Source organism: Melozone crissalis, unplaced genomic scaffold (genome assembly GCF_028551555.1).
Source record: "Melozone crissalis strain CALT ecotype California unplaced genomic scaffold, PUWL_Pcris_2 ptg000027l_1, whole genome shotgun sequence".
Classification (NCBI taxonomy): domain Eukaryota; kingdom Metazoa; phylum Chordata; class Aves; order Passeriformes; family Passerellidae; genus Melozone; species Melozone crissalis.
The window spans coordinates 9,368,202-9,382,293 of NW_026535805.1; the positions used below are offsets into that span (position 1 = coordinate 9,368,202).

The 14,092-nt window shown below is 43.9% G+C and overlaps 1 protein-coding gene across 2 annotated transcripts in view; it reads left to right on the forward strand.

Annotated features, from left to right (window-relative positions):
* Positions 1 to 4,586: 4,586 nt before the first annotated feature.
* The window catches only part of PRKCE (protein kinase C epsilon), a 285,862-nt gene continuing 276,356 nt past the window's right edge, over positions 4,587 to 14,092 (forward strand). For both annotated transcript variants that reach the window (XM_054279512.1, XM_054279513.1), the window contains exon 1: positions 4,587 to 5,409. In XM_054279512.1, the coding sequence (XP_054135487.1) occupies positions 5,062 to 5,409 (348 nt within the window). In that variant the 5' untranslated portion in view covers positions 4,587 to 5,061. The remainder of the gene's footprint in view (positions 5,410 to 14,092) is intronic.

The window sequence follows — 14,092 nt, forward strand, 5'->3', positions numbered from 1 at the left end:
TACTAAATAATAATTTGACTTTCAAAGATAGTCAGCATTTGACAGCAATCTTTGATTTCTTGCCAGGAAGGGACAGATTCCACTAACACCCAACTATTGCACTTGCATAAGCATATCCATTAAGTTCAAAAGAATTCAGTGGATATACTCATACTGCTGAATATCTTCTTATTCTTTGAAAATATTCTTGTCCAGAGTGGATTCAAAGTTCCTCAATTTTCACAGGGCCTATAATGAGGGGTCTGGCTTTCATTTCATTGTTTCCATAAAGGTGTTTCCAAAAATCTCTCCTGCATTCAAGCCTGGTTTTATTCCTTGTCTATTGGTTAATATAACTCTAAGAAATGATGCTCCTTTTAAGAATAAAACAACTCAAAATTTCCTCTCCTTCTTTCATATTGCTGAACTTGGAAAAGCCTGAAAATTTGCTGACTTTTCTCAACTGTTTGAACAGTTTTTTAGGAACAATGGGACTATTAAAAAAGAAATCCTCTTGAAAATGCAGTTAAACTATCTATCAATCTGGAGCAACAACACCTCAAACCCAGTTTCAGTTGTGGCTACAATAATAGAATTAAGCCTAACGGGACTCCTGGCAGGACTTTACATCCTCTCTCCACCAGATAGTGCTGTTTCTCCACAGAGCTGTGGAGGATGCACCGGCCAGGGAAAGGTCGGGGGCCGTCTGAGATTACAGGCTGCCTACAGCTTGTTCGTCCCACCTTGCCGCTGCCACCGCCGCTCCCTGACACAGGGCAGGCGCAGCCTAAGAGGGATTTGCGGGACTAAAACCGTGCCTTGGGAGGCCGCTGTCTGCAGGTGACTGCGTGCTGGCACTGCCATTGCTGCTATCAGTTTGATGTAGGCTGTTTCCTAAAGTAAGAATGAAAATAGAAGCTGATGCAATTAGCCTGTGTTTTTATGATCTCTTGGGGGTCTTTTCCTTTTCCAGTTGAACAGCACAAACAAGAGAGAGCAGCCCTGACACAAAGGCTGTTTGCTCTCAGAGTGCTGAACAAAGGGCCTTCTTCAGCAAAAGTTACTTCTGGAGAGTAAACAGACGACCTTAACCAGTCTTGAGTCTAGATACCCTGACCCTCCGTGCATTAAAAAACAACATAGCTGGAAAAAATAGCTAAAATGTAATAAAACTTCAGGCCATGGTTTTCCGTGCTGCTGCAGCCTTTGTAACAGAGAACAGAAATGCATCTGGAATACTTCTTACTGCCCTTCTGCAGGGGAAATACTGCAAGTGCTGCATCTTCCTCTCCAGACCTCCCTGTGCACAATAGAATAGCTTTTGCTTTTCATCTCCTTGAGAACCAAATCCTTCCGTATGCACAGAAAGCTAGCAGAAAAATATTAAAATACTTTTGTTTAGAGAAAATATTAAAAAACTTTTCAAGTGGAAAATGGTACTTGGAATGTTCTTTGCTTCTATTACTCAGAGTTTTTGCAACCACTGAGCCAAGTATTTAGATGAACTTCCAAGAAGCATTGTCATGTTGCTCCATGTACCTGAGTTACTGGATTTTAAGAATACTTTTCCAGGGTACATTGGTTAAGAACTGCTTAGTGATAAAAGTTCAGTCTTGACATAAACATGTTTTTCTGAAATACAATTTAAAACAAACAAACAAAGAAACAAAAAACTCCACTTAAAATCAAATTAAAACTGTGCAAGATATTTGTATTTTTCTAAGCAATGTAAGGCTGGAGCTGTCTGATCCTAAGTGAGCTTGTAAATCCCTATTCATGCAGGCAGACATTTATTCTTAGAAGAAATAATTTGTGAAACCAAACTTTAGCTTGCTTCAGTGTCTGGAAAAGTGCAGATGGCTCGAATTAGGGATCAGGGCCTAGCTAGGTATGCAGTAGACTAGATATGTAATTAGTCAAATATAAGGTCTATTTATTATTTTGTATGCTGTGTTAATAATGTCTGTATTTATTCAGACTTTCGTAATATGCATGTGTAATCTCAGAGAGATGCTAGGTCATTAAACTCACCATGGAGACTCTGTTTACCTACCTTGGGCAAACAGAATACATGCAGTTGTAGTTCTCTAAAAATAACCAGAAAAAAAATCAAACAGTGTATCGGTTTGGCTTTCATGTTTTTCAATAAGTATCTAAGGAAATGGAGCATACTATGTACATTGCCCTTATTGAGAAAGACCACAAAAATATCCAGCCAAAAGATTTAATTATAGTGTTCTTTCTCACACGCTAAATGTAAGACCATAGAGTTTAATATATAGTACTATATGCATCAGGTAGTGTAGGGGGCTGGGAGGAAAGGAGCAGGTCCTTCTCGTACTTCTGGTGGGGCCTGTGAGTATGAGCTTTTACAAAAGTAACACGATAGATGTGTCACGGCTGCTGTGAGCCCAGGAAAGGCTGAATTGCAAAGGAAGACCTTTCCCATAATTGGCTCCTTACCGCAGCTTTGTATCAAACGATTCTGCTTGGAGATTGTCAAGATGATAATGAACATTGAGATTTTACTGTACTTCTATTTTGACTAGTAGACTAAGTGGCAACAGGCACCAGAAAGTCTGTCTTCCATTAACGCGAATGCTCTCATGACCCATTGGCTTCATTAGTACCCTATCTCCTATCTGGAAACTGCTCTGGAAGCACACATACTGGAGCTGTTTCACTAGCTCCAAATATAACACCTGCCTCCTGAGCCATTATCTGCACAAATCCATAATTATCTGTTCTTTCCTCTCCAGTCAGGAATATCAGGTCCAGATCAAGGACTGGGTGCTCATCTTTTATGTCCTTATTCAACTGGATCTAGGCAATCCAGTTCTTTCTATTTTGGCTGATTCTTCGAAGAACCCCAACTGCTCTCCTGAGTGCCAGGACTGATGCATTTTCTCTTGTGATATTACAGCGAACTGAAATCCCATCAAAGGGCAAAGTCCATCCATTTCCTGGCGACTTTCTCAACACAAGCGCACACACACACACACAAAGACAAAATCAGTGGCTAAAAATAATTAAGGCAGCAATAATTTTCACCATGGGAAACCATCCAGATCCCGAGTACGTTTGTTCTGAGGAGGAGAAAGTCAAGCTGCATGCAGCCTCACGGGTATTTCATACCACGGTGATGAAAAATTACTTAAATCTTTCATGACGTGCAGATAACGTTCAAGAACACAGTACGCACACCCTTTCAGAAGGTTTTGGGGATTTTTTTTTTCCCTTTTCAGTACGCTTGCAGGGCAGTGGCGACCGCCGGCCTGCGGTCTCCCTCTCAGCGCCGGCCCGGGGCAGCGGGGAGGCGCCGCGGGTTGACGTGGGGCAGGCAGGGGCCAGGTGATCGCGGAGACAAAGGGGCTGGCAGTGCCCCACGGCCGCGGGGCGTCGGGCGGCCAACAGGCGGCTCCTGCCCCAGCCCAGGCATCGAGCCGTGCCGGGCGGGGCGGGCCCCGGGAGGCCGCTTCCCCTGGCGGCGCTCGGCACTTCCCGGCGCTCGCACACCGCGGGGAAACTCTTCCTCCGGCCCGGCCCGGCCCCCGCTGACGTAGCGCTGTCTGTGCCGCTGCCGCGGTGGGCGGGGGTGGCGGGGACGCGGGCCGGGGCTCGGCGCTGTCAGGCGGCGGGGCAGGGCGGGGGCGGCGGAGTTCGCTGCCCGTAAGGCGCGGGCTGAGGCGTCCCGGGGATCGCGGAGAGAGGGCGAGGGGCGGGAAGCCCTGCGGGAAGGGGCGTCCGCCGGCATCGCGGCGCCAGAAGCGCCCGGCGCGGTGTGAGTGGTGGTCCCGGTCTGAGCAGGACCTTGGTGGTCAAGCACGTTAATAAAGGCGGTCGGGGAGGAAGGCGTCCGGGGGTGCTCTATCCACGTTTGGTTCATCACTTTATCCTGTGAGGAGGAGGAGGAGGCGGAGAGGCGTGGGGCCGGGGCGGGCAGTGTCCCCGGCGGAAAGCCGCCCGGCGGGTGTGGAGGAGTGGCAAGCGCAGCTCGGGGAGCGCGACCCCCGCTGCGGTTCCCGACTGGTGACGGCCGCGCTGCTCCCCCAACAGGCAAAACTTTCTACACTCAAACACACACAGAGACACACACGCACGGCCGGGGCTGCCGCCGCCGCCGCCGCTCGCTCGCCCCACACACACACACACTGACGTCTTTTGCGCATTTCCTGCGCTGGAGCGAGCGGCGGAGCGGCACCGGCAGCGGGCGGGGGCTGCGCGGAGGGAGGCGGCCGGCGGCGGCCGAGGGAGGCGGCGGGCGGGAGGCGGGCGGGGGGCGGGAGGCGGGCGGGAGGCGGCGGCGGCGGCTCTGCCCATCGCCAGGGCGGCGGCCGCCCAGCCGGAGCCCGCCGAGACCCGCGCGGGCCGCTCCGCTCCGCTGCCGGCGCCCCCCATGCGCGGGGGTCGCTCCGCTGGGTCCTCGGCCTTGGCGGCGGCGGAGCAGGAGGCGGCGGCGGCGCAGGACGGGCGGCTGCGGGCGGCGGCGCGGATGGAAGGTCCCCGGGTGGATGTTTGCTGAGCGGAGGCTGTGCAGTAGGCAGGGCTGGTGGGTCGGCCGGTGCTTCTGATCCGTGTGTGTGCGTGTGTGTGTGTGTGTGTGTATGCGTGTGTGTGCGTGTGTATGCGTGTGTGTGTATTGTTGTGCGGAGCACGGGCAGGACTGGCGTGTGCGGGAGCCCGGGATCGCGGCTCTGCTTCCTCTGCGAGGACTGATCCAGGATTATGGTCAGGGTGAAGGGAGAAGGCTCTTGCTTACCCCCGGATTGATTATGCTCGGGTTTTGATAGCATTCGGGGGTTCCTGCAGCCGCGGCCGCCTCCCCCTCCCTGGCGGCCCCCCTCCCTTGTTTTCCGTTAGAAACACGGGCAAGAAAATAAATGTATTCACTGGGTGTCGCAAGAGCAAAGGCTAAATAATCAAAGGTAACAGCAGCAGCCAGGCGAAGAGACCCGCACCGTACCCTGCTCCCCCACCTCCCAGACCTGCCCTCCTATTTATTGGCGAGACCTCCCTCCCTCCCTCTGGGTGCGAGTGCGTTGAGCGAGTGTTTGATCCCGGGAAAAGTGCAGCTATCCAGCCATGGTGGTTTTCAATGGCTTGCTGAAAATCAAGATCTGCGAGGCGGTGAATCTGAAACCCACGGCGTGGTCTCTGAGGCATGCAGTGGGTCCCAGGCCACAGACCTTTTTGCTGGACCCTTACATCGCCCTCAATGTGGATGACTCCAGGATCGGGCAGACCTCGACCAAGCAAAAGACCAACAGTCCTGCTTGGAACGATGAATTTGTCACCGACGTTTGTAATGGCAGGAAGATAGAGATGGCTGTTTTCCATGATGCCCCCATCGGGTACGACGATTTTGTAGCTAACTGCACTATACAGTTTGAGGACTTGCTGCAGAACGGGAGCCGTCACTTCGAGGACTGGGTAAGTGTTCACGCTGTAGATACATACATGTACATGTGATTTTCACTGGCATGGCTCTGGATGCAACATCTGTCTTGCAGAGCTAGGTTACCAAGGGCAGGTAATGCCTCTGAAGGCTTTGCATTATTTCCACACTTTGTTTTACTGAGATAGTCATGGTTACTATATAACTAATGCATGTTATCTACAGGCGAGGCAGGAAAGAAAAATATGCTGAATCTAAGTACGAGGTGTGTAGTTACCTCGTAAGTTTCTGAAATTATGTGACATAAATACAAATCTAGTTGTCTTACTGAGTCTGAAGAACCTGAACCGAATGCATCTGTACCAAACATTATTGCAAAACACAGATCCAGCGCTTAGATGAGTTTCATCATTTCAGGGTGAATACTCTTGGTTAGCCTGGCAATGATGAACCTTAAAAATCCAGACCTGACCTCTGATGCGAGACACCTCAGGGTGTTCCTGTCACTTGAGAGCTCACTGCATCAATACTGATGCTCCTCCTTCCTTCCTTCAGATGATCGACACTTCTCTGCGTAGATCTAACGCAATGCTTCTTCAAATGCTCAAGACTGATGAAAGGGTCCTAGTGGAATATGGGCCCAACTGGAGAAATTCTCATGTCTGTACACACAATGTGTCTTAGCAGCTTTCACAGCGTCTTTAAGACCCAGAGGCTAACGTGCCTCAGTGGGAGTACAAAAAAGCTGGAAAATCCTTGCTCTGACATCCTCAGGTAGTGTGATTTAGCAGGGAGAAACTAATCAAACAATGAAGAAACAGGAAACGTGAATATGCACATTTCACATTTCTGCAGTTAAACTGTTAAATGGTGGATATCCTTTAAATGAGATGTATGATAAAACAACAGTAGCTATCATCTCATTTTCAGTGTGCCCTGCTCAACCAGCCATCTGAAATTATATATGCTGATCTTTTTATGTACTTATTTTTCATGGTCAAGGATACTGGCTGGTAGTTTTTTGGCAAACACACAAAGAACCCAGGACCAAAAAAAAAATAGCTAGGGTTAATAGGTCTGAGTTTTATGTATTCTTTGGGGCTTCTTTGTTTAATGCAGTTATATAGAGATGGGGAAATGATGAAAGGGCATGAAAGAATTAGACTCTGCTGATTAGGAGCTGATCAACTTTGCTGTTAAAACTTTTATCTTTACAACTTTAAAATATTTTTCATTTCTGCTGCCTATGTGTTGCATTGTGATAATCGGGGTCTAGATTATTCTGGTGCTCTATAAAAGCTACACATTAGTAAGCTCAAATGGTAAAAGTGGGTGATAGAAGGAGAAAAAATAGCTATAACAGGAAAAGACAAATGCAGCAGTATTGCAGATGTCTTTTACCTGTATTGAATGATAATCAAGTTGGGACTCTCCTGAAATCAAGTGAGGTTTCATCTTTGAGACTTTCATCTTTGAGTGGGATGAGGATATTGGCACAGATTTTTAGTGAAAGAATAATAATTTTGAATGTTCTTTTTGTGCATGGTACATGTTGTGAGTTTGTCACCAAATCTGGAAGAACCTTGCAGATTCCAGATGCCAAGTTTGAATTTTGGTGGGAGTAGGGTGCATCCTGGCTCTGATATTTAAGGTGAACTCAAATGTCTGAACAGATTCCCTAGATAAATAGTGGAATTGAACAGGTTGAGGTCCATTGTAAACAGGATCTGTGAGGAACTAGATAGCTGAATCAGATAAATGCTGGCTTTTATTGCATCAGGATTCATTGCTGTCCAGCATTCAGTGGGTGGGAGGAGATGAGGGAGTGACTACGCTTGTTGTCTGTTGTGTGACAGAATCGAGGACATGGCAGTGGATCATAACTGGTCAGCTCAATATAATGCAGCTTCTGAAACATCACTTACCTTGTTTTGTACTGTAAATCCTTACCATTAGGGTTGTGTTCATGTACTATAAAGACAAAGCATACACCTCCTCCTGTATCACAGTTAGAAGTGGGGGTGGAGTTAAGTGTTTACAGGATTGTGCTTTACCCTTTCCAAAATCTTCCTTTTTACTGAATGTGTCACTGTAATTCTAATTCTGAGTGTGATTAGTGGATTTATATATAGGGACTTCAAAGAACTGGCTCTTACAAAGTCACACCGGTTTTGCGTCGTTTTTCATTGAGTTACAAGAAGACCTGTGGCCAGGACATCTCTACAGAGTCCATACTGAAGTAAATAGATTTATTGGTATCTTCATCAGTGTCTGGAGTCTGTATTAAAACCTGAAAAAGAAGTTGTCTGCAAAGTGAATGAGTTTCACACTACAAGGAAAATGCGCATGGCCTAAACCAACATTAGGCTAAGACTGCTGGTATGGTACAGTCAGTTTTTTCTGTTTAGTAAGAGGACTAGTTCCTTCATTTCATTCTTGGCATTTAAGGCAGATATTTTTGTAAAACTCCTTCTGAACTCTGTAAGAAGCAAATTAAAACCAGCAATCACAGTAACCTATTCTTCTTTACTGCCTGAAATATCAAATAAATGCAGCCTAGCCACTTGAAACACACTTGAAGACCATCAAGTCTTTCTATGCCATTCTGAGGGTTTCCCTTTAAGCAGTCCTGAAAGTTGGAGCTGGGTACCAAGTACTTGCTGAGTGTGATTGGAGCAATTACACTGCTGCCCCTCCTTACCTTCAGCATGATGCAACAATTATTGCAGGACTGGACAGTCACTCTTAAAAGAGGGTTGAGAAAATGTCTTATAAAGGTCTTGTAAACATATTAAGCTTTAATGCTTTTGATGTCATATAGTACTGCATGGGGTTTTTTTAAGGAAATTTTAGAATTTGTTTTATAATATCTGCACTAGGGTCACGGTTATGTTTCTAGGTTTCTAGGTTCTTGTCAGAAGTCCAAAATGCAAAAAAGATTCACCAAAAAAAAAAGGTTTTGGGGTTTTTCCCCCCTAAGAGAAAACTGTTTCACATTTTAGCCAGCTCACCAAATTTGATTGACTTTTGCTATTGTTCATTGTTCCTTATATTTTTTCTCAGATGAATTTTTTAGGAAAATACAGGATATTTTTCCTCACTCTTAGGCCTGTGCTGTATACGGGTGCCATGGTTACAGTGGAAACACTAATGATAAACAAGTACAAAGCTTGAAATCATGATAATGTCTACTGTACTAATACAAGTCAGATAGATATGCAAAATCCTGGTTCCTTTCATCTACAGAGTGTTCAGCAGTTGCATTTAACCTTATAATACATATACTCCCTGAATATATATATATATATATATATTTTTTAATTATTCAAAGTTGTGGCGTGAAACAGTAATTCAGAGTTTGGTGGATCAAACCTTTTAAACAAAATACAGTTTTGTGGGGTTTTGGTAAGATCAATAGAAAACACTTGTTTAGGTTTCTACAATAAGTCTAGTGACAATTAAAAAGATGGCAGCTTTTCCAGTAGTGCATCAGTACAGACATAGCACAGTAAAAGTGTCAGTTTTGCAGATTTTTTTAGTCATGGTTACACTGCAGTTTTAAAGAGAGCTTTGGATTGATGACATTTCAGGCTTTTTGTAAGCACAGAAAATGTCATACAGAATGGCACCGAGTATTCAAGAGGATGCTGGTGAACTTAGTCTTTGAAAAACAAAAAATACAGAACAATAAACAACTTGCAAGTTTTGATTGAAAAACAAACTAGCAACTTGATAGCTCTGGCTATATTTTTTTGAGTTAGGTAATTCAGGTAATAATAAAATATGTTTTTATCTGGCTTTCTTACATGTGGCATATGTAAATGATTCACTTGAGTTGGCATTGCAGCTACATTTTAATCAGTGGAATTGAGATCAGGAAGGAAAATTCCATTGATATTTAGCCCTGTGGTTCCACTCCTGCAAATTATCATGATCAATGTTTATGTGTGTGGATGATTGGTAGTATGGGTTCTGAGTTCAAGTCCACTTTCCAGAGTTGATGACAGATGAAATCAGCATGATTGGACCTATGCCAAAGACTCCATCTAAGGGTCTTAGCCATTAGCCTGGCAGTACATGAGAAAACCTATTGAGCTGTCCTAAGAAATCCTTTTGCTGGCTGAGTAGCAGAACTCACTAAATCATTGAGAACATCAGAACATTTAACAAGAAAAGCCTCTATTTCCACTGAAAATAATTTACAGCTATATTTAGGTTAATGAAAGAGATTTGATTTTCTGCTGTCTTAAAAGAAATCCCTTATGCTGTCAGGAAAAAAAATAAAACATGGATTGTAGTGAGATTTTCTTTGCTAAAATATCTTCCATAGTATTTTTCTTCTTTCAGTGCAGCTTCTTCAAATCTAAATTTAAAACATTATACTTTTTTAAAAGCATCCTTTCATATTTCTGTTTTGCCAATGTGAAGTTAGTTGTGCAACTGTGCCGCCATTGTATAAAGCAAGTTTATTATGAATTAATCTAATATCTCAGTAGCAAGTGGATGATGAGTTATAAGAAATGGCATGGAGAAGAAGTTGCAGTCTATACAGTTAAACACCTAGGTTATCTGAGCTCTGAATGTCACCTGAAAGGCAGCAGCAGGGGAGGAATTAAAGCTCTTGAGAGTCCTTGGTCCTGTGAGCTGTCCGTGAATGTGAGAAGTAGAACTGTCTCTTTCCAGTGCCTCTAATCTGAATGAAATAGAAAGACTACTTAGGTGCTTTTTTTTTCCCCCCCTTCTTTAATGCCATTTCTGTTGTTGGAATGGGAACTCCTTTCTGCCAGCAGGTGATCTGTTTAGCTGGCAGACAGAGAATGGAATTGTCATCATTGTAGCGCAGGTCACCCTGTGCGTTCACCTCTGCTTGTGCCGTGCACTGCTGAGGGCTGGCTCTGGGCTGGCAGAAAGTGACTGTAGCATATTTTCATTTTTATTTTCATCTGCTGACTGAATTTATTAGTGTTGGTGGTGTTGAAAGGCCTAGGATTTCACTTGCAAAAACTTCAGATCTCAGCTAAACTGTGGTTCATGGGCTGCTGAAAAGCTGTTATCGGAATCATATTTGTTGAGATGAAAGGGAAATTGCTGGGATCCTGTTTGAGAGGTTTCTGCATGACAAGGAGGTTATGGAGCAAGATCTGTCAGGCTTGTGGCGCAAGGCTGAGAGCTACGGGGCTCAGTAGGGTTTCGAAGGGACTCTCTCATTCTGAGGGTAAGTGATTGTCAAGAGGAGCTGAGAGATTTTGGAGAGAACTTTGTACAGATAAGGGTCTTCCTTTGCCTTCTCCCGCAGTCTGTCTCCCTCCTGTTCCTTCTCTTTTCCCTCTCTGCCGGGGATGTGGTACAGTCACACACAGCTCACCCACTGTCTTGTATCAATCCCTTTCTACAGCTGCATAAATCTACTCCTACTCCCTGCTAGAAATGTTCTCTCTACCAGCTCCTGCTTACCTGCAGTGCTTCCCAGTCTGCTGAGAAGCAACAGAGGGGGAAAATGCTGCCTCTGCTGTTGTTACTGCAGGGAGAGAGAAAGGGCAAAGTGGGGAAAGGAAGAGATGAGGCATGGGGAGAAACCTGGAGGAGGGTAATGAGTGGCTGCTGCCGCAGCGCGTACTCCGGCTGCCCTTTTGCTGGCATAGGCAAATCGGCTGGTTGGAGGCCGTATGGTGATCACTGACCCACTTTGGGGGTTTTGGGCCTGCTTTGCTGAGCATATAGCTTTTGAAGCCTCACTTCAGATGTGAAAAAATATTGCTCAGGGCATAAAAAGTGTGTGGTGGAGCGTACATTTCACTTAACATTGAATTATCATATCTGTAGGACAGGAGTTGATCCCACCACGGATCAGAATCTCATCTTATTGTTGCTAATACCAAATACTGATACAAAGTTCCACAAAGTGAAAATAACTCTACTGAACTCTGTAGAAAGTATTTGTTAGAAAAGAGTTACAGTAGCAGAGTCCAGTTCATAGGTTCTAGTTCAAATCTAGACTTTTACTAAATGTCCAAGTGGAGTGAAAACAGTTCCTGCATGTCCTTCTTGTACCAGTTTTAAGACAGTGCATGTCATTATTCCAGCATAGGTGGTTCCATAGATACTGTGCAGAATTTCATGGGTCTGAGTACGCTGCTGATCCCACTGGGTTCACTGGACATCATCCAGGCCAGTTTAAATTATTCCCTCAATAGGGTCCTGTGCTCCACAGGAAAACCAAGAATAAATAACAGCCTTTACTTGGGTTTTTTTTTTTTCTTACTGATTTATTCTTCTTCTGCAAATCTTGCATATGTAAGTCTGATTTCTGCTCTCTAGCATCAAAGTGAATTTCTGTCCTCCATGTCCAGAATTCTTTAAATATTGCCAAAATGAGGATTTGATTTAAGTTGGAATTGTAGAACTTGGCAACTAAATGTGATTTGTTTTCACTCTGTAAATAACTTTCATTTAAATTAACTTTTTGGTGGTTTTTGGGTTTTGAAGGGAGACTGTGAATACAGTTTCAAAACATTGAAGACAGGAGCTTTTTGGCTTGGAATTGGCTGGTTGAATTCTGCTTTACCCAGTACTATGTTAATCTCCTTTCCCCCACCCCAACTATTATCTTGTAAGAGAAAGACATCTGCAGTTCATGGTAAGAGAGGGCTTGGGAACAATAGAGCATGCAAGTAATGGAACATTTGTGGTAAGAGAGGACTGAGAAGAGACTTTTCCTCCATCCACATGGAAAGGTAAGGCTGGAAGTATTTGGATATGGAATAAGATCAGAAGTCCATAGACAACTTGTAAAACTGGCAGTTTGGGCTGGGGAGGATCAAACAAACCTTTTTGCTAAGCTGTCCAGAGCAAGGCCTGAAGAATGGGGTATTTTGAGTCATGCAAATTGTAGAAGTTACAGGGGTTTCAGCCATTTAGGGGGAAAGTGGTAACTACAGAAGGGTGACAAAAAGTTTTAATCTTGTGTTTGTGAGTGCTTTCCTGTTTGGCAGGCAATCACTAGACAATATAAAAATTATATTCAGTAATATTAATATGAAACTGCAACTGTAAAGCTAATAAGCCATTCTAGAGATTGGGTAACTTTCATGGCAGTTATGTACTTTGCACTACATTTTAGTAAAGAAAATGCAAATGAATATGGTGCAAGAACATCTGCAGAATTGTTATCTACTCTGATCATTATTCAGCCAGTAGCTTGAATTGCTAGTAAAGTTGATTTCTGAGTGTCCTCTCACTTGCATTCCTCCAAGAGTTAAAAATGTTAATGATATTGAAGTATAATTGCTGTAATTTAACAGAAGTTACAGAAGCCAGGATTTCAAGTATTTCTGAATAGCACAGCTAAGAAACCTAGAGATATTGGCATGTTCCCATTAAATGTAACAGGAGTTTTAATGTTTGTTTTATTGGAAGCAGTGTTAGAGAAATGCTACACAGTTCTAAGAGGTTTTTTCCCCTCTGAATTCTTTAGGGCTTGAATTGTTGAGGGACAGAAATAATGTCAGACCATAGTTTTTAAAATTAAAAAAAGCAAAGTTTGATTCCATCGGAGGCTTGCAGGCAGCCATTTCTGCCTTATATCGGCTAACTTGAGCTGATTTGATTGTTCCAGACAATAGAATCATTTTGCTTGTTTCTGGTGTCCTGCTGGGCAATTTCATCACAGGCAGGAACAAAAAAGCATGAATAATGGCTAGATATTACCAAATAAATTTCATGTCTGCATTGTTTGAACAGCAAGCCCCCTTGGTATCTCTGTATGTTACATGAAGACTGGGGAAATGTACTACTTAATGTTTCCAGCTTAGTATCTTTCAGTACATGAGAGTATAAATAAGTTACAGGCCTCTTATTATGGGGGACCGGGATTTCTTATGCATTTAGAACTTTCCATTTTTCAGTACATTGGCCTTTTTATATCATTAAAAGATACACGGCTTTGACAATGTTAATATTTGTCAGTATATTTAGAGAGTGATGTGGTAGTAATGCTGCAGATATAACAGTGGTAGAAAGATGAAGGAAGACTGATGCATCCTCTGCATAGGTGATGAGGAAATTGCTGGAGTTGCTTTGCTTTGTTTCACAGATTAAAGGCCAGCAAGACAGTAGTGCCCTTCCCTGTTTTCCTTCAGTTTCCTCTTTATCAGCTGTTCTGTCTTTATGCTGCCAATTCTCTGTCTTTCTTTATCTGTTCTGGCTTTAAGATGGTCAAGAATAGTGCATAAGGGTTTGATGTTGGCAGTGCTAGCAGGCTATGTGAATGAAATGCCCTGCTATAGATCTCTACAGAGATCTATTCCAAGTACAGTTTTCTTGCTGGGACCATATTTACTCATTGCATAAGTCTTTCTGGCATCTGTCAACTTCCCTTTATTTCAAGGTGAGATTGATCCGTGGCCTTAGAAAGTGATGTCTGAGAATGTATTGGAAAAGGAAAGACTTAAAGTCATTCATGCTGCATCCACTATGTTTTCCCTCTCACATGGTTCCTTTTGGAGTTACTGAGGAATCTTTTTGCTTTTCTTTCCCTCTGAGTTTCATTGTCTTTTCCTTCCTTGTGACCCTATCGTGGCTTGGCACCTCTTGAACCTTTGACCTTTTGGCCCACTTTTCTCCTTAATCCACCGCTATCACCTTGCCCTCGAGTCCCAGCTGCCGTAACTTTTCCTTCATTTTCCATGTCATTACTTCCCTTATATCCATGCTGCCACT